Consider the following 20,564-nt stretch of genomic DNA (forward strand, 5'->3'; position numbering starts at 1 on the left):
TGGTTTTTAGATGATGAATTTTAGATGTGGATTTTTTTAGAATGTGGATGTCTTATTTGTCCTTTTAAACTGTTCCCTGTTTTAATGTGTTTTAATTGATGTTGTGCATTATTTATTATTGTTCCCCACCTCAATCCATAGGAAGAGGCAGGTAAAAAATAGTATCATTATATGATTGTTGTTGTGCCGGACCTTTTCTCCAAGATTGGAACTGGAGGTGTCTTACAAATTAAAATGATTTAAATATTTTATTATTATTATTATTATTATTATTATTTATATACCGCTATTCCAAATTAGATCACAGTGGTGTACAGCAAGAAGTTTAGGTTTAAGGCCTACCTATATACATATCTCCACTTGTTTAGAAAGCTGCATTGGATTTTGCTATTAAACCAATAGATCTCTAAAACTGATCAGTGAGTGTTGGAGTGACGGGGTGTTGGACAAGATCTTGAGAGACCTGGGTTGTAAATCCCCCTTGAGCTATGAAAGTACTGCCTTTCAGCCTAACCTATTTCACAGGATTGTTGTGCAGATAGTATGGTAAGAGAGAGAGAGCCATGGAGGTCACTTTAAGCTAAGTGGAGTAAAAAATAGGATGTTAATGTAATGAAGAGATAAGTATAGTCTTTTTCAGAATCCATTTTAATTCAGATATTTATTTGATGTTGATTACAGACCACTCATGTGCTCAAATAGTGTCCTGAACCCAGGAAAGCAGCTGTTATACTGTATCTCTGACCTCCCCGTATTTATGGGGATGCAGAGTGGGAGAATAAAGACCAAATGACCCAGTTGTTACTCTAGAATTCAGAGGTAAGGATAAACCTCACACACTGCAAAAGGTCTTGGCACTGGCCATGTTCCCCCAGGAGGTTCATTTAATTGCACAGAATCCAGATTTCCTACTAAGTTGATCTTGTTTAGGGTTAACTGCCTGAAACAATGATAAGAATCAGACATCCTGGTAACTTGATGAGTACAAATTTCTTTCTTGCAGGGCAAAAAGCAATGGGCAGAGTGACCGAGTTTGTTTTCTTCTACTCCATTCTAGGCCTTACTGAATGATCCGCTCTACATTGGTCTGAAACACAAGAGAGTTCGTGGGAAACAGTATGATGACCTGATAGACGAGTTTATGCAAGCCGTCACTAACAAGTGAGTGGAATATTTGTGCATGTGTCTTTTCACCCATTAGCTCCTTTGCTTCAAAGAAGGTTAAAAATAAGCATGTAAACATTCAATTTTTCATGCAGATTCACACAGGAATAATCCATTAAATGGGTGCTCTTATGAGTGGTCTAAGACCTTTTGTACTTCAGTGCTATTTTTAGTCAAGATAATTTAAACCCACAGAAGTCTGATGGGACACTGGAACAATCTCTTTCTGTTATCCCAGAAGATACAGATGTAGCTCACATAGCATCCTATTAGTGACATAAGCATAAGTGCAATGTATGTCTACATATGTTTTTTTTTCATTGTAGAGGTTGCTGTTCTCTTTCTCCATCCACAACAACCTAAATCCCCCCAGGATTCACTGTTTCACTGCGATAGCCCCTGCAGAAGACCACAGCAGATTTTGGTAGATGATGCCATAAGCCTGCATCTGGCCACAGGAACATAGCCAGGTGCTTCTCTGACACCCTCGGTACCCCAGGATGACCAGACATCCTCTTTTTCCAGGATATGTCCTACATGTCAGCCTTCTGTTTAGGAAGAATTTCAAAATGTCCTCCATTTTGAGCATAACTAAGAAACATGGATTTATATTTATATTAGTGTGTACAGCTTTTATCTGGTAATTTCCTACATTTTTCTTGAATGTCCTACATTTCACAGCACCTTGTCTTCCTTTGTGGTTAGGACATCTGGTCACCCTGCACCACCCCTACTGTCCACCGACCATGGAATAGCTAAATGGTTAGTCAAGGGGAGGGGACTTGTAGCAGAGTTTAGCCTGCAGAATTTCTATACTATGTTCTGTAATATTGTCAACCCTCAATATCCATGGATTCTGTATCCATGGATTCAACTATCCATAAAAAAAACTTTAAAAAATAAAAATTCCAATATCAGACTTTGATTTTGCCATTTTATATAAGGTACAACATTTTAATTATCATTGTTCTGTGCCCTCAAGTCATTTCTGATTCATGATGACCCTAAGACAAATCTATCATGGGGTTTTCTTGCCAAGATTTGTTCAATGAGGGTTTGCTATTGCCTTCCCCTGAAAGCATGTGACTTGCCCAAGGTCACACAGTGGGTTTCATGGCCAAGCAGGGAATCAAACCCTGGTCTCCAGAGTTGTACTCCAAACCACTACACCATGCTGGCTCTCTACCATTTTAATATGACAGTATATATAATGGGACTTGAGCATCCACAGATTTTGGTATCCTGCAGGGTGGAGTCCTGGAACCAAACCCCAGCAGGTACCAAGGGACTACTGTGCATGAAATCAGACTGAATTAGATTCTTGTCTTGTCAGCAATGGTATGAGGCTGCCCATAGTACCTTGTTTCCAAATCTGCCCCAACCCACCTTATTTCAAAGCCCTCTATTCTGACATTGGTTGGCTGACCACACAGGCATCCCTCAGAGCTGCCCAGCAGATTTGCTGCTGCAGCAGCATGCTGTTTCACTTTGAGGTCAGAAAAAGCACCCAACGATGATCACATCACTGGGTGCCTTGTTTTGACCTCAGAGTGATCAACTGGCAGCAGCAGTGGACATGCTGGCTAGCTCAGCAGGATGCTTCCCAAAAAGCCACTCAATCTCAGAATATATGGCTCCAGTCATTCTGGAAGAAACAGAGCAACTGGTGAGTTTTTTAAAAATCCAGAGTAACAAACAAGCTTCATTTATATACCACCTCATACCTCCTAAGCAGTGTCTAAGCGGTTTGCAACTGTAACCTAATTTGCCCCCAACAGTCTGGGTACTCATTTTAGCCACCTCGGAAGGATGCAAGCCTGAGTCGAGCTTGAGCCCTTTTGCTGGTCTTGAACTCGCAACCTTATGGTTTTGAGTGAGTGGCTGCAGTACAGGCATTTAACCACTGCACCACCAGGGCAAAAAGGATAAAACTCAGTTTTGATGCTGAGCAGGTTGGACATTGTCTGGTCTGCTCACACAAGAACCAGGCTTTGGGCTGTGCATTGTCTGGTCTCCCACTGAGGGAACGGGGAGGCTGTTGTATTTGTCCTGTGTAGGCAAAGCCAAACTTAATTTCTGCCCCACCCAGATATTTCAAGCTGCAGGTAGAAACTTGCATGGCTCCATATTTGTTTATGCAAGGAAGAGAATGCAACCAACCATTCCCAGGTACAGAAATCTAGCATATCATGGCTGTTATCTGCCCTCCAGTGGCTACTGAAATTGAAATAGAATTACCAGATTTGGATTGGTTTGGAAAGATGCCAAACTATTTCTCATACTTAGAGAAATGGCTGTGCTTACTTTTAGACTATCTGATGGTCATGAAGCATTGTTGTTGTTTGTCTTCAACTTGTTTCCAACTTATAGGAACCCTAAGGTGAACCTGTCATGAGGTGTTTTTTTGTTTGTTTGTTTGTTTTTTGCATGTTTCTTCAGAGAGGGTTTGTCACTGTCATCCTCTGAGGCTGAGAGTGTGTAACTTGTCCAAGGTCACTCAGTGAGTTTACATGACTGAACCAAGATTCAAACCCTGGTCTCCAGAGACATAGTCCAGTGCTCAAACCACTACACCACACTGGCAAATTCATAATCTTCTAATTTATATTTTAAAATATTCCTTTTTATATATATAGATGAGAGCTTAATACAGATGCACAGAATAAACATGTAGGGGTGGAGGAGCTATATCACACTGACAGGGATCACCAAGGTTGCTGCTCTTCCAACATGGTGGTTTCACATAATGTATGTGAGGGTTTTGTTTTCTTTGCAAGACCTAAAAATGAATCAAGAATGCCAGCTGCCTATTTTTAAATTCTCTTGGGAGCATTTAAATTCCCTTGTTAGCTGTGCCACTGGGAATCCCTGCTACCAGTTCAGGGGGGAAAACAAGGAAGTAGAGGGAAATGGAAAAAGTCATTGCTTTGTTAATAACATCAAGCTTCTCTTCTGGTTTCCCAGAATTATATAGTGGGTGTGAGTAATTAGCCACTTGATGACAAAGTTTCATGCAGGACATTATTTTTCAAGAGTTAACAATACATTGAATTTGGAATAGCAGTGCAATATGAGTCTTTGGGAAAATGAACAACCTATTCTCTCAAAGATTATATTAGAATATATAATAAAGAATGTTCTGGCAGTTTACAGGCTCAAGAAATGTATTGTGGCATAAGTACATAAATTAAGTTTTCATAAATTTTCAAAGACTGTGCGTTGTTTTTGGGACAACACACTAACACAGCTATCCCTCTGGAAACCGTTACAAGATGTAAAATAATGAACCTGGGAACCATGTAGCTGAAGAACTGCCTCTACTGATCCCTTTTGTATCTTCTGACTTTCAATCCTCTGTAGTACTGTAATCCTCTGAGATTATTCATAAGTATCCTGCTCTGTATCCTACTTATGATCTGTAGTCCTGTAAATAGGTCTGAGAAAAAGGAGCCTAAATTTTATTGGTAATTACAACTTCTTGTTGTTAACTGCCCTCAAGTTGATCAGGACGCACAGCTACCCAGTGGATGAAATATCTCCAGCCTCCTTGTCCTCAACTGTTCTGCTCAGGTCCTGTAGATTTGGGCCCAGGTCCTCCCTAATTGAGTCTAGCCATCTAGTGTGCAGTCTTCCTCTCTTTCTGTTGCTTTCTACCTTCCCTAGCATTATTGTCTTTTCTAGTGAGTCATGCATTCTCACAATATGGCCAAAGTACGACAGCCTCAGTTTAGTCATCTTGGCTTCCAGGAAGAGTTCAGGCTTGATTTGTTCTAGGATCCATTTGTTTGTCTTTTTGGCCATCTATGGGCATCTCAAATGGGTTGACTTTCTTCCTGTCAGCTTTATTCACTTTTCCAGCTCTCACATCTGTACATGGGGAAGGGAAATACAGTGGCTTAGAGGATTCTAATGTTAGTGTTCAGTTGTATGTCATTACACTTTAGGATATGGTCTAGTTTTTTCATGTTTGTGCTCACACTAAAGGCTGGGTGGATGAGGGAGTACAAGGGGGTCAGTGCTTCCAAGACAGAGTATGCATTTGCCTTTCACCAGGGGATGATTCATTTTTTATATAAGAGTTAAACTACAATACTTCCATTGACCTGAGGATAAGTCGATGCAGGTTTTTTGAATCATTTTTTGGACTAAAATTGCAAAATTGCTGGACTTATACATGAGTATTATACAGTACTTCCAGATACACAAATGAGGCTGAACTTTGTCTTTCCTCTTCCCCGTTGCTGCTTTCCTGTCAGGCAACATGTATGCAGCAACCACATCGCTCATCAACTCCAGATACCTGGAAAGTGCTTGCGCGGCTGGGGCAGCCTTAAAAGCTCAAGCTCTTGTTTCCCTGTCCAGTGTTGAAGTGAATAGAGCAGATCCACTACTCTACTCCAAGAAGCTTTGCTCCTGAGGTCTCATTAAACTGTCAGCTCTTCTCTCCAATTTCCTTTCACATGACAGGCTGTTTTACCAGGATGATGGTGGTGAAAAGGAGGAGCTTTCTCTCTTTTATCAGCTTGTTCTGTTTGGACAGCTGGCAAGAGATCCTAATACCTCAGATCTAATAGGGATGGTGGAAATTTGTTAAGAAAAAATAAATAGGTGGCAGTCAGGCTTGAACAGATGTTTCATTCAGCCCATGCTCCCTCCCAAAAAAACTTTCCCAATACAGAACTGCCTTCTCTACCCTATTGCCCCCCAGATGTATTGTAATATTCTTGCGAGCACCTTTATATAACTTAAAATTTGTGGTAGAATCGCTGGATACCTTTGCATCATCATATGTAGCCTATAACCATATTCTAAGGAGCAATACAGTCAAAATATTCTGAAGTTTCAAACAACAGGCTTCATTCAACACATAAAGAATTTGACCATTGCAGCCTCCAGTGCTCAGCCTTAATCCGGTGCTGTGACATGATGTAATAAAAATGCTTTGTTGCTAGTCATTCATTGGTTGCCATGTGTAAGATTCACAAGTGATTAAATCACAGAGAAGTTTCCCCTCTCTTGGCTTAGCGTCATCATATTTCCAGTCATGGTGGTGCAAATGGACTGATGTGTTGTTGCTCTGCATTCAGATGGATTAATTTGTTTTCAGAGTCCTGCTGAGAAGGTGTGCCCTTCTCTCCAGCTGAGTACTGATTCCTGATCCCTTGTGTGTTTGTATGTGCCTTCAGGCCACCTGTCGACTTATGGCAACCTCATGAATTTCACAGGGTTTTCTTAGTCAAGGAATACTCAGAGGTGGTTTGCCAATTTCTTCCTCTGAAATATAGCCTACAGCACTTGATATTCATTAGCAGTCTCCCATCCAAATACTAACCAGGGATGTCCTTACTTTGCATCCAGGATCAGATGGGATCTGGTGCCCTTATGACATGATAAATGTGAAAGGAAGACATGAAAAGGATTGTAAGGCAGGATATGGATGAGAATCGTATGGCCCTCTAGATATTTGTTGGACTACAACTCCCAGCATTCCTCACCATTCGCTATGTTGATAATGGTTATTGGGATTTGCAATCCCATAACTTGTGGAGGACTCTATGATTCCTACCCCTGCTCTGTGTCAAAAGAATTTTGAAATACTTGCACATACATAATCTTGGAGATGGGTTCCAAGTCTAAATGTGAAATTCATTTCTGTTTCGTATATACCTTATACACATAGTCTGAAGGTAGTTTTATATAGAATATTTTTAAATAATTTTGTGCATGAAACAAAATTTTTGTACAATGAACTATCAGAAAGCAGAAGTGTCACTATTTCAGCCATCCATATGGACAATTTTGGAGTATTTTGGTTTCTGGATAAGAGATACTCAACCTGTATTTCAGTTCTTTCTCATCTTTAAGAGACAAACTGCTCTCATAATAAAGAAAGCTCAGGGAGTAAATTAAGTTGAAACCATTCATTCATCTAAGTATGTTAGCTTTCCACAGACAGAATGTTCTGTCCCAGGGGTAGGCAACCTTTCTCAGCCGGGGGCCGGGTTGCTGTCCCTCAGACAACTGGGGGGCCGAACTCAAAATGGCGCCTGGAGAGGCGCGGAAGCTGCGGCAGGGGTAGGGTTGCCATAAGTCAGGACATCCAAACCAGGACAAATGTAGGACAACATTTTCAGGAGAAGGAGGCCGCTCTCCTTTCCGGCCTCTAAGGGGGCTGAGGCCTCCTTAGAGGCCGGGAAGGATCCCACGGGGGGGGGGCGCGATCACAAGCGGACTCCTTCTCCTTCCCAGCTTCTAAGGGGGCTGAGCCTCCTTAGAGGCCGGGAAGGAGCCCGCAGGGCCGCCCGCAATTGCGGTGATCGTGGGCGGTCTCCTCACTCCTTCCCGGCCTCTGTGGAGGCCGAGGCCTCCTCAGAGGCTGGGAAGGAGGGAGGAGGCCGCGGGAAGGATGGCGTGGCCGCGTGCAGGAGGCGCCGCCTCCACCTCGCCTCCTCTGCCCCAGGCCTCGCTGCCCTCCTCTTCCTCTGCCTCCTCCACGCAACCATGCGGGGGCGGCAGAAGCGTGCTGGGGCCAGTCCCAAGGCCTCGCCGGGCCGGATCCGGCCCACAGGCCATAGATTGCTGACCCCTGTTCTGTCCTATGAGACAGAGTTGCATGACTCCCATCTGCACTTTGAACTGATAACAATCCTCAAGAATGGTAGCCATGTGTGTTATTTGTGCAGATTTTTGTTGACATTGTTTTCAGTGATGGTTATTTAGAGGCATCATGTTAAATAATAATAATATAATAAATGGTTTATTTATATACCGCCCTTCCAAAGATCAGGGCGGTTAACAAGAGATAAAAATACATAAATACATAAATATCAAATATACAAAGTTAAAATACAATAAACACAAATAAAAAACAATAACAAAAACAAATAACAAATGCCCCTAGGTTAGATACCCATTGTCTGTGCGGTCGTATGGCGGGGGGGGGCTTATAAGGGCTAGTCGGGGAATGCGATGCCAAACAGGTGGGTCTTCAACTCCCGCTTGAACTGGGCCAGGGAGGTGACTGAGCGGAGCTCTAAGGGCAGCGTGTTCCAAAGGGCCGGGGCGGCGATGGAAAAAGACCTCCTAGAAGTGGAGGATAGCCTCGCCCCGGGAACCCTAAGGAGTTGCTGCCCAGATGTTCTGAGGGTGCGAGGCGGAATGTATGGGGAGAGGCGGTCCTTCAGGTAACCTGGGCCCAAGCCATTTAGGACTTTATAGGTCATTACCAGCACCTTGTATTGCGCCCGGAAGCAAATGGGCAGCCAATGGAGGTTTTTTAGAACCGGTGTTATATGGCTGGCCCTGGACGTGCCAGTGACCAGCCTTGCAGCCATGTTCTGCACCAGTTGAAGCTTCCGGGTTAGGTACAAGGGCTGTCCCATGTAGAGTCCATTGCAGAAATCCAATCTCGAGGTTACCAGGGCATGTACCACAGTTTCAAGGTCCCTCTGGGTCAGGTATGGGCGCAGCTGGCGAAGCAGCCGAAGCTGATGACAGGTGCTCTTGACCGTCGCATTCACCTGAGCAGTCAGGTGAAGGGACGAGTCAAGAAGCACCCCCAAACTGCGCACGGAGTCCTTCACAGGGAGCGTGACCCCGTTCAGGACAGGTGGAACCACCGCCATTCCTGGACCAGGGGAACCTATCACGAGTACCTCCGTTTTCTCTGGATTCAGCTTTAGTCGGTTTTCCCTCATCCAGCCCATTACTGACTCCAAACAGGCCACGAGAGGAGAGACGCCATCCTCGGTCACTGCATCAGTCGGAGACATAGAGAAAATAATCTGGGTGTCATCAGCGTACTGATAACCCCGCGCCCCATGTCTCCGGATGATCTCTCCCAGCGGTTTCATGTAAATGTTAAATAGCATGGGAGACAGAATGGCCCCTTGAGGGACCCCAGTTTTAAGGGGCCTCTCATCGGAGCACACGTCTCCCAGCTGCACCATCTGGGACCTCCCAGAGAGGTAGGACCGGAACCACTGGAGCGCAGTGCCCCCGATCCCCACCTCTGCCAGGCGTCCCAGAAGGATACCATGGTCTATGGTATCGAAAGCCGCTGAGATGTCCAAGAGCACCAACAGGGACACGCTTCCCCTGTCGATGCCCAGACGGAGATCATCGACCAAGGCGACCATGGCCGTCTCAACCCCATGACCAGCCCGAAAGCCAGTTTGAAATGGGTCCAGATAATCCGTTTCATCCAAGACCCCCTGAAGCTGGATTGCAACCGCCCTCTCGATCACCTTCCCTAAAAATGGCAGCAGTGAAACAGGCCGATAATTATTATACACCAGGGGGTCGAGGGAGGGCTTTTTTAACAAAGGTTTTACCACGGCCAATTTGAGAACAGATGGAAATTGCCCTTCCCTCAAAGATGTATTAATTATCCGGTGCAACAGTGAGGTTACAACCGGTCCCCCCTGGGCTGCTAACCACGAGGGACAGGGATCGAGAGAGCAGGTTGTCTTCCGAACGCTTCCGAGGATCTTGTCCACATCCTCGGTATTAACCGACTCGAACTGATCCAGCTTAACTAAGTCCACGGAGGCCCTGGACGCCTCTACGTTAGGTTCTGCCTGAATGTCGGCGTTAAGACCTTCGCTTATACGAGAAGTTTTATCCACGAAAAAGTCGTTAAATAAGTCACAGCAGGCCTTAGAAGGTTCCAGGATCTGGTTCGGGGCAGGAGGGAGCTGAGTTAGCTCCCTGACTACCCTGAACAACTCTGCTGGACGCGACTCCGCGGACGCGATACGAGCACCATAGAACGAATTCTTTGCTGCTCGTATCGCCTCTCCATAGTCCTCTAACCGTTGGGCTAGGAGAGTCTTGTCGTGTGAGCGAAGGTGTTTCCGCCAACGGTACTCTAGCCGTCGCAGCTCCCGCTTCCTTGCCCGGAGATCTTCCGTATACCAAGGCTTACGTTTGGAAGCGGGTCTGAGAGGGCGCTTGGGAGCGATACTGTGTATAGCCCTCGAGAGACCGGTATTCCAGATACCAGTCAGGGCATCAACAGAGTTCTTTTTGCTAATGTTCTTTTTCTCATTCCAATTTTTGCACTAACCAAGAATGGCTGCAATCCAACATCCCTTCAGCGTAGCGTAAATATCTGCATGTAGAAATACACTATGCCAGCACTACACAACCCTCATGCAGAATACCAACTGTACAACATACATCGATGGCTATTGATCAGGTACCTTTGCACAGTGAGCTATATATAGTGAGCAGTGTGCAGCCACAACACACAATGGCTAAAATCCTGTTAGGGACATCTGTTTCCCTTACAAGTGCTGATGTTCTTTTTAGGCACTGCTGGGGTTGGCATTCACTGCCTTCCTCCTCAGCATCAAAGCCCCTGAAAATACCACCACCACCCAAACTATTCCATACTTTGCGGTGAACAGGCTGGCTCGGAGGAGCATCTGGCTATTTCCCCACAGCCAGATGTGAAATGATATCATTACTGAGATTGACTGGGGTCCTCCAGGAGTCTCAGCACTCCTGTGATCTTTTGTTTCTAGCTATGGAGACATAGCCAGATATGTCTCTGAGCCAGCTTGCTCATCATGAAGCCTGGAGTGGCTATAATTTCTGTAAAGCCCTTGAAAACACCTCACCCAGCCATTCCATGCTTCATGGTGAGCATGCTGGCTTAGAGACATATCTGGCTATGTCTCCGCATCCAGACACAAAATGATGACATCAGCAGTGAGATCTGCTGGGATCCTCCAAAGGTCTCAACAGTGCTGTGATCATTTTGCTTCTGGATATGGGGACATAGCCCGAAGCAAAGTGTTCAAAGAAGTGTTGAAACCTGAGAAGCACAGAATGGCCGTGCAGAGCAGCTTCAAGGATTTATCATTAAGCTGGAGAGAGCATATATGGCTCAGCATAGCATGTCCACAGGAGGATATTTATACTATCCTGAGGACATGTTGCATCGAGGCTTTGGTTGCTGTATGTGAGATTGCACTCCAGCTGCTGTCAGCAGAATATGTCTGTTTGAATCATTTGTCCTGTATGCATAATAAAACATGCACATGTGTATGTCAGTGACACATACCAGCCACTATATATTGTTTCTCCATACATAGATGCACATAGACGTACTTGCAATATTATTCATTCTTTCTGCTGAATCCATCAAGCAGAGCCAGGCTGCCCCTTTTCATTTATTGAGTGAAGAGGCTGAATGAGAGTAAGTCAGCTGTGAGTATTTCAGCAGGAATTTGAATGCTGAGTACACCCACTGTAAATGTCAGGGTCTAGGGTGCAAAGAGTTTATAAGGGCTGTCTGAGCAGAGCTTCTAATTAGACCATCCATGATTAATTTGCAAGACATGGCCAGAAGGCAGATATTTTTTAAAGCTTTCATGCATTTGGATTTTTTTTAAATCTTAGAATCATAGAATAATAGAGTTGGAAGAGACCGCAAGGGCCATCCAGTCCAACCCCCTGCCATGCAGGACATCCAAATCAAAGCATCCCCGACAGATGGCCATCCAGCCTCTGTTTAAAGACCTCCAAGAAAAGGGTTTCTTTATCTTAAAAAAAAAGTTGCCACAAAGTTCTGAGTTCTTTCATTGCAGATGCTTTGCTGTTTTTCAGAACTTGAACCAAATGTCCCAGGGCAAAACTAGAAAGATGTGTACAGTATGTGATCACATTTAAAATGTTTAGGTCCTCTGTTTATTGTTAAATGTCATCCATGCAAAGATCCCAGTCATGATCAGGAACATGGAATGGAGGAGTGAGAGAATATTAAACCACTACAATTCTGAGGTAGACCTGACAAAATAGTTTTGCACAGACATAAGGTGCTATAAGGAATGCTACTATATAATTTTCCTCTTTGGCTGGATCCTCACTGCAGCAATAATCCAGTTCGATACCACTTTAACTGCCATGGCTCAGTGCTATTGGATTCTGGGAACTGTAGTTTTGTGAGACATTTAGCCTTCTCTGTCAGAAAGCTCTGGTTCCACAGTAAACTACAGTTCCCAAAATTCCATAGCATTGAGCCAAGGTAGTTAAATTGGTGTCAAACTGGATTATTTCTGCAGTGCAGATGTAGCCCCAATAGCAGATTCATATGTGTATAGTGATGAATAACTTTTCTCCAGGGAGTAAATATGTCCATCCCAGCGCCAGAGGGCATTTAGGGGCAATTTTTGACACCTGGCTGCCACAGAAATTGTGATCTGTACTTTGCCTACCCCTGTCTTTCAAATCTTAAGAGGCAGCGATGTTAAGGCAAGAGTGCAGGCTTATTGGCCTCATCTTTCCACCTATCGATTTAAGCAGGACTTTGCAAAATATTACACCATCCAGGCACTAGGCAGGAATTTGATACTATTTGGTCAATAACAACAAAGGGCATAATTTGCAAAGAGCTCTTAAAAGGATGATGAGATGAATAAATGAATGGGATCAGATGAGATGCTTCTATAGGAGGCAAGTCTCATTTTCTTCAAAACAGGGAAGCTGATGAAACATGGGTGACTTACTTGTCGGGATTCAAAAGAAGAAGCCATGATTCCTCCTTCCATTTTCTTCCTGTTGACAGACGCTTTTTAACACCAAGAAAAGTGGTTAACAAATGCCAACAGCAGAAAAACCCATCTGAGACAGGCAGACAAAAAACAAGGTCTTTTTAAAAGCTGTGATGAATGCAGCTTTCAATGGCTTGTGTGTAGACAAAGCAGAATTTCTGTGGAGTCACTTTCTGGTTTAAAGACTTGGGTTTTCTCCCTCCTGTACATGTGAGATTTCTCAGGGAAAGACAGTGAGGCTCAATGGAATAGAAAGTTTTCTTTGCCAAGATTTTCATGTTGCGCTGGCTGTCTCAAAGGAAATATTTTTATTTTTCATACACTGCAGTCATTTTATCTCCCTTTTTGCTTTGTTTAACTTTTCCCGGCCACTCAATGCATTACTTAGCAGTTCCACATGCTTCTCCTGTTACTTATTCAGGTGTGAGATTAATTTTATTCCACCTTTGAATGTAAGATACAGCATACAAATGCTGAAATCAGAGGCGTGTCTCTCAACATACTATTTTTCTATATTCAAGCAGCAACTTTCAAATGTTCTGGCACTTCCATATTACAATTAGCCCTCTGTATCCACGGATTCTGCATCCATGGATTCAACTATCCATGTCATGAAAATATTTTTTATAAGAGTCAAAAATCAAACTTCAATTTTGCCATTTTACATAAGGGACACCATTTCACTATCCCATTGTATACAATGGGACTTGAGCATCCACAAATTTTGGTATTCGTGTGGGGTCCTGGGACCAAATCCCAGTGGATACCAAGGGTCCACTGTATTATGTCTTGTCAAGGAGTCCAGGGATATCTGCTACAAATCCATTGCAATGGACTCTGAGTCAGAGGAACATAGGAAGATATTGTCAGAACATTGGTCCATGTAGCTCACAGACTGGTGGAAGTTCTCCAGTTTCAGATAGGGTACTTTCGTAGCCTTAACTGGAGATACCTGGGACGTGCACCATGCAAAGTGTACACTCTGTCACTGAGCTATGTCATTGGCACAGTACATGCCGCCCCTTTGGGGTGGCCTGCACCCACCCATTTTAGCTCCGAGTTGGGGGCAGGGCAGTCTCACTGGCAGCCCTGCAGCCCCAATTTGGAGTTTTTCCAGACTACGGAGAAGTGGCAAAATGCCGCTTCTCCGTGGCGCGGAAAAGGGGTGTCCTTGGGGCTTCATACCCCTGGACACCCTGGGAGCTGCAGCCATGGGAGAAAGGGGCCACCTGGCTCCTTTCTCCCGACGTCATTCCCACAGCCTTTGGGTGGCTGCAGGAACGAGGCGCACACCCAGAAGGAGATCTGTTTCAGAGGTCTTCATGCTGCAGCCAGGCCACCATAAGCGGCCTGGGGCGGTGCAGAGACATCATGTGCCGTGCCATTTGGACACGACGCACACGTCATGTAATCATGGTAGCCCCCGTATAGATGGGAGGCCGTCATGATTACGGCACCGCCATGTAGTAGAGTTGTGGGGCGTGCGGACGCTCCACCCCCAGGCAACCTAGTATGTGGCCAGGCCGGCACAAAGCGCCAATCTGGATTGCACCATTCTTAATTGCTGTCAAGTTAGTAATGAGAGACCTCCATTACATTCTGTTAACAGCCGTGCTCAATTCTTGGAAAGTCTGGGCTGTGGTTTTCTTAATTGAGCCAATCCATCTTTAATGCAGCATTTCTCTTTTCCTACTGGCTTCAACATTGCAAAGCATTATAGTCTTTTCTGGGAAGTCACATCATCTCATGATTGGCTAAGTCATTTCATCTCATGATGCGGCCAAAGTACAATAGCCTCACTTTATTCATTCTGGCTTTTAGGGAGATTTCAAGCTTGATTTGCTCTTTGGCCCGTGTTACCTGTAGAACCCTCCTCCAACACCACATTACACATGAGCTGACACTGAGCTACAGCCCTTCCCTAAGGTTTTTATTTTCATCCAATAGGAGATGTAACTCAGTTCACACAGGGCTATGGCCAGATCAGCTAGATGTCTGCCTTAGCCCACATTAACTCAAAGATGTGAATCTATTACATCTGTAGCTATTACAGTATAAGCATTAGAAACTGTAGCAGAGGCCACATTTCACCCATGTTCTCCCTGGTAGCCTGCATTGCTCTGAAATCATGTAAAATCTGCTAATATCCTGAGCCAGAAGTGTCCAGAGATCACCTCGTTTCAGTTTCTGGGTTTTCAGGGTTGTCTGAGTTACAAATTAAATTAAATCCCCACTTCTGGAGGCTTCTAGAAGTGCAAATCTTTAAGTGTCTCTTTTAAATTACTTCCCCCCTCACCTTTTTTAAAAAAATTCAGATATGAAAGGATTAAAATTCAGTGATGTCCTCCTTCTATAAATTTCCAGGCCATACTAATACTAATATTAAAAATAGGTTCCTACTTTGAAATGTTCTGGTTCTTTTTTTTTAACCATGCAGGTATGGGATGAATTGCCTCATTCAGTTTGAAGACTTTGCAAACGCCAATGCCTTCCGACTTCTCAACAAATACCACCAGCGGTATTGTACATTCAATGATGATATTCAGGGTAAGCAATTCAAATTATTTTTGATGAGGCAATACAGTATTGTGTGGCTTCTGACGAATGCTGTTCCACGCTGACTTTGTCATTCTCACTTGTCCCAAAAGTTAAGATCACAGAACATTGTCACTTACCATTGGCTATGTTGTTTAGGATTGATGAAGTCCAAAAACAGGTGGAGGGACATACTGGCCAAGATCCTGTATCAAGCTCTTTACCAGTGTATGTGAAATCTGTAAAAGAAGAGCTTTTCAGCACATAGAAAGGAAAAATCAACAAGGAATTATAGGAGTTGTCTAAAAACAATCCTCCATCATCCCAAATTGGCAGTGATCCAGACATACAACATTCTTGCCAATTTAAAGAATTAGTGGGGTTTTTCATCAGCCAGTTTTCTCTGGATTTTCCAGGAAAATTTGGATATATAATCAGTGTGACCAGCAGAGTCACATTGGTAGCAGAGAGGATGTCACAAGTCCCAAAGATCAGGAGGTTCAAGCAACACGATCACCATGTTTTTTTAAAAGGCTCATGTGTATTTATGTGTGTATATGCATAACTGCATATAAGCATATCTGCTTGTCTTTACCTGCAGTCTTACACATGTGCACATCCTTGACAGACAGGCAAAAAAAATCAGGTATTGTGTCACCAGAAATAATTCAGGGGCACTCAGCATTTTACACTAATGCATACTCTAGATTGAGAGAATGTGTGGCTGCTTAACCTGCATTTGCAGCAAATATCCTCCCTGCCACTTTTAATAGTACAGACAAAGCCCAGGGTCACTGCAAATCTGGAAAATCCAGGATGCTCTGGACTTTATTGTCTGCTTAGATCTGCCCAGAGACAGTGGAATGGGACCCTGAGAACCCAAATCTCTGACTAAGCAGAAAATAATGCATCTTAACAAATGAGTGCCGTTTTCTGCAACCAACACCCCCTAATATCCTTGGCCAGAATCCGGTTGAGGATTTTGTCTTCACAAGCAGATTTATGGCTGTGGGAATTAGAATAAGGCATTTCCATAGTGTCTATCCAGTAAAGGCTGCTTTATTAAAGTTCTTTTGCTAAAGAACTGTTACATGACTATGTAAGGAAGTTAGCAAAGTGAGCAATGCTCTTTGAGACTGATGCACATTGGTCCCATTGTGCATTGAGACACTGTCTAGGGAAGACCAGTGCACATCAGTAGAGCCTGATGTTCATCAGAACACTCTTGCTGATGTCCCGTTACACATCTTAGCCATTCATTAATAGTATTTCTTTGTACCTCTGCCATGGAGCAAAGTATATATATGTAAAGTTACATAGTATATACAATGTGCCCTCCCGTTCTCCATTCCAGATCCCTCCGCATAAGGGGAAATCAGCGTATGCTGAAGCCCCATAGGAAGTAATGGGGCTCGTGCCCATGGCGCGCAGTGGCACGCCCCATTAGTTCTTCCGGGGCATGCGATGGGCTCTTCCAGTGCAAATTTCAGCTGTACCATGATAGATAATCCCAGCCTTTATCTTTATACATGGGAACAGTTAGCCAATGTGGTGTAGTGGTTTGAGTGTTGGACTACAACTCTGGAGACCAAGATTTGATTCAGCACTTGGCCATGAAATCCACTGGATGACCTTGAGCAAATCTCAGGGGAAGGCAATGGAAAACCTCCTCTGAACAAATCTTGCCAAGAAAATGTCAGGGATGATGGGAGTTGTAGCTCTTCACCTCTGGCTCTAACTCACCACCTTGTTAAGCACCGGCGCTGACCAGTTTTGGCCAGTGGTTAAAGCTTTGCTCTAAAGCAGCAGAGTTTCAGAGAATAGGCTGAAGACCCTGACAAACTCTCCAAGCCTTCTCACTCTTGCTCCACAGAAGTCTTCACACTTCTCCAGGATACTGCTGGCTCTTGTATCTTCCTCAAGACACCAGACAACTCAGTAGTCTTATATAAAAGATCTACTTTATTCTACTATATGCAAATACTAATGCCCTCACAAATCACAATCTCTACAATCTCCAAACTACTCACAAAACTCCACAACTATCCAACAACTACCCACAAAATACATTGGGAATCATAGCAATTATTATAGCCATTGTAAAAACCACCCACTTAGCCAGTTTCCACCCAGTGGGCATGTACATCCATTTTGATTGGCTCTCATAGTTCAACCCATAATTAATGATTTCATCATCTCACCTTGTACACTTAATGATTCTCAGGTGCTTTCAATTATACACTCTACATTTCTGTCCTTGGCATTTAGGACTGTTAAATTACATTAGCTTTAACACCTGTGTGGCTTCTTAATTGCTTTTGCTTAGTCATAGTGACTCTCACATACATGTTTTATTTCCATCACTGTATGTCCCATGTTGCATTTTCCTTAACAGAAAACCCTATGATAGTATCTCCTTAGGATTGCCATAAGTTGGGAATGACTTGAAGACACACAACAACAACAATGAGCCCACAGCAAAACTATGCTGGTGTGACTTTATACTATGCAAACCCCTCCACCATTGGATCTTTGCTGTATTTATATCAAGTTTCTAAATCTGTGGATAGCTATGAGATAATATCAATTCACAGTCACATCACAAACCTGTGAATGCTGGTTTTCTGGGTTTTTTAATACCACTATCTGCACTCATATTAATATTCCATCATTTTACAGAACACCTTTTGCATTTCACAGCCACAGATTTCCTTCTATGGGCCCACTCTCTATTCTCCTTTGCAACTATTGCAGAAATAATGCAGTTTGACACTGTTTTAACTGCCATGACTCTATGTTATGCAGTTCTGGAATTTGTAGTTTTGTGAGATATTCAGTCTTCTCTGTCAGAGAGCCTTTGTGCCACAACAAACTACAAATTTTAGAATTCCATAGCATTCAGCCATGGCAGTTAAAGCAGTATCAAACTGCATTGTTTCTGCAGTGCAGAAGGAGTATAAGTTCCAAGTGCAAACTGTAGTTTCCACTCAATTAACTCAGCAGTGTTAGAGGGAAGAGGAGGGGTAAAATCCTGTCATTCCCAGTAGGCTCACACAAAAGCAAACTGCTGCAGCCTCACCTGGCTTATGTGTTCTTCCTCATTAATAATGTTTGCCATCTTGATCACACTCCAATGTGGCTTGGCCACGTGTTTCCTGGTTTTCATCTGTGAAATGTTGGAGAGTATAGGTTTTGTTTCTTTCTTCCTTCGAAAAGGGCAGGTATGTGTACTTGTGCAGTTCAAAACTTGTGAAACAGAACTTGGAAATGCGTTTTTCTTTTTTCACTACAAATCCCAGCTGTTGGCTATTTCAAGCATGGAATTCTGAGAGTTAAAGTCCAAAAAAAAATTCCTTGTTTTCATCAAGACATAGGCTTTTCTGAACTTCACAAATTCATAGGAAACTGAGGGAAAGAGTAGGAAACAAATAGAAGCAAGTTGACCTGGAAGCATACTAATGAAATAAGATCACAGTCCAAAGTTCTAGGGATCACCAGCTAGGGAACATTTTGGGAATATTTTAGGAATATTCCCCCTTGGCAGGGAGAGGCAATTGAAGCAATGATTTTTAAAAATCCATAACTTATGACCAGTAGTGTATTAAGCAAAGTGCAAGAAGATTCCCAAGAGACAATTAAGACTTTGATTCCAGCCTCTCTCTTCACAAACAAGATTAAGGATATAATCTTTAGTCTGTATACATTGGGAAGTAAGTCCTATTGAAATTAAAGCAATTTACTTTTAAGTAAACATGGTGAGGATTGGGCCATTAGCCAACCTAGCTCTCCTTTATTAATTAAGGAAAGCTTGGAGTTAAGTAGAGACTGAGACAGCAGAGTCAATGGACAGCAGAGAGACTAAGTTATGAAAGAATCTCCTTAGCAATCTTTGGCAAGGTTTATATTTAATTTTATATTAGTGACCCTTTGGGATTCAATAAACATTGATTAGCCAACCATTTATGCAAAGCAGCTGTGGACTCTTAAGATATCTGGGTTTTTGTTTTGTTTTTCAGCTGCAAAATCAGCAAATTCTAATCCTGGTGGTGAATAACATTTCTTTTTCCAAGGTCCATTAATTTTGGAGTGTTCTGAATAGCTGGCAAGTGAAAGAAAAATTTGTGAAGATAATGGAGGATTAGAAACAATTTTTAAGAGAAAAAAACATTATAGGCCTTTGTCATTGCACAAAAGTTTTGCAACCTTTCCATCCTATTTGCAACTGGAGTGTAGGATTATGAGTAACGGCACACCCTGTCTCGCAGGGTTGTGGGCTTCTTAAGACCAAATCACAGAGCAGGCTGAGTCATAGCATCCTCTGTTCTTCACTTCCTCCTCCTTTTCTTCTCTTTTCAGTCTTTATGGGAACCTTTTTGTAAAAGCACCAGAATTTCTTGGGTAGAATATCCAGAACCATTTCTCTATTCCTGTAAACTGCTCTGAGAAGGAAGGATTAACTCCTAGCTCCCCCCTGAGGACAGAAGAATGCAGAACATTTCTAGAAGAGGTGGCCAGTTTTCTGTATCAGCCAAAGAGGCAAACAAATGGATCCTAGAATCATAGAGTTGGAAGAAACCACAAAGGCTTTGAAAAACAGAGGTTGGATGGACATCTCTCAGTGGTTTATTTAGCTGTAGATTCCTGCACTGATAGGGAGCTGACCTAGATGGATTGTGAAGTCCTTTGCCACTCTACAATTCTGGGATTCCAGGAGTATATTAAAGGGATGTAGTGGCTTAGTGGTTAAGATGCCAATTCTGATGATAGGAAGATAGGAAGGTTGGCAGTTTGAGGCCCGAGGGCTGCATGATGAAGTGAGCTCTTGTCACTAGTCCCAGCTTCTGCCAACTTAGCAGTTTGAAAGCATGCAAATGCAAGTAGATAAATAGTTACCACTTCAATGGGAAGGTAACAGCATTTGGTGCAATCATGCTGGCCACATGACCACAGAGTCGTCTTTGACAACACTGGCTCTTCGGTTTAGTAACGGAGATGACCAGCACCCCCTGCAGTCAGTTATGACTAGACATTCATGTCCAGGGATATCTTTATTTAGGATAAATATACATTAAGAGCTAGGTGCTCAGCCATGGCAATTCCTGCTTAGCCATGGCAATCCGCTGGGTGACCTTGTGCAGGCTGCAATCTCTCTGCCTCAGATGAATAAATCTTGCCAAGGAATGTGGTCACCATATGTCAGAGCCAATCTGAAGGCATGTAACAACAACAAATGTAATTGGTGAAGTCCCAAATGATGGCAAGTGCTGTGGGACTAGACAAGATATCAGCCCCAGCTGACCCTGATGA

The 20,564-nt window shown here is 43.4% G+C and overlaps 1 protein-coding gene across 3 annotated transcripts in view; it reads left to right on the top strand.

The window, feature by feature from the left end:
- The window catches only part of ME3 (malic enzyme 3), a 142,963-nt gene that overhangs the window by 106,866 nt on the left and 15,533 nt on the right, over nt 1-20,564 (top strand). For all 3 annotated transcript variants that reach the window (XM_089512875.1, XM_089512876.1, XM_089512877.1), the window contains 2 exons: nt 1,058-1,161; nt 15,160-15,269. In XM_089512875.1, the coding sequence (XP_089369001.1) occupies nt 1,058-1,161; nt 15,160-15,269 (214 nt within the window). The remainder of the gene's footprint in view (nt 1-1,057; nt 1,162-15,159; nt 15,270-20,564) is intronic.

Source organism: Sceloporus occidentalis, unplaced genomic scaffold (genome assembly GCF_023333645.1).
Source record: "Sceloporus occidentalis isolate IW3139 unplaced genomic scaffold, rSceOcc1.0.p SCAF_2, whole genome shotgun sequence".
Classification (NCBI taxonomy): domain Eukaryota; kingdom Metazoa; phylum Chordata; class Lepidosauria; order Squamata; family Phrynosomatidae; genus Sceloporus; species Sceloporus occidentalis.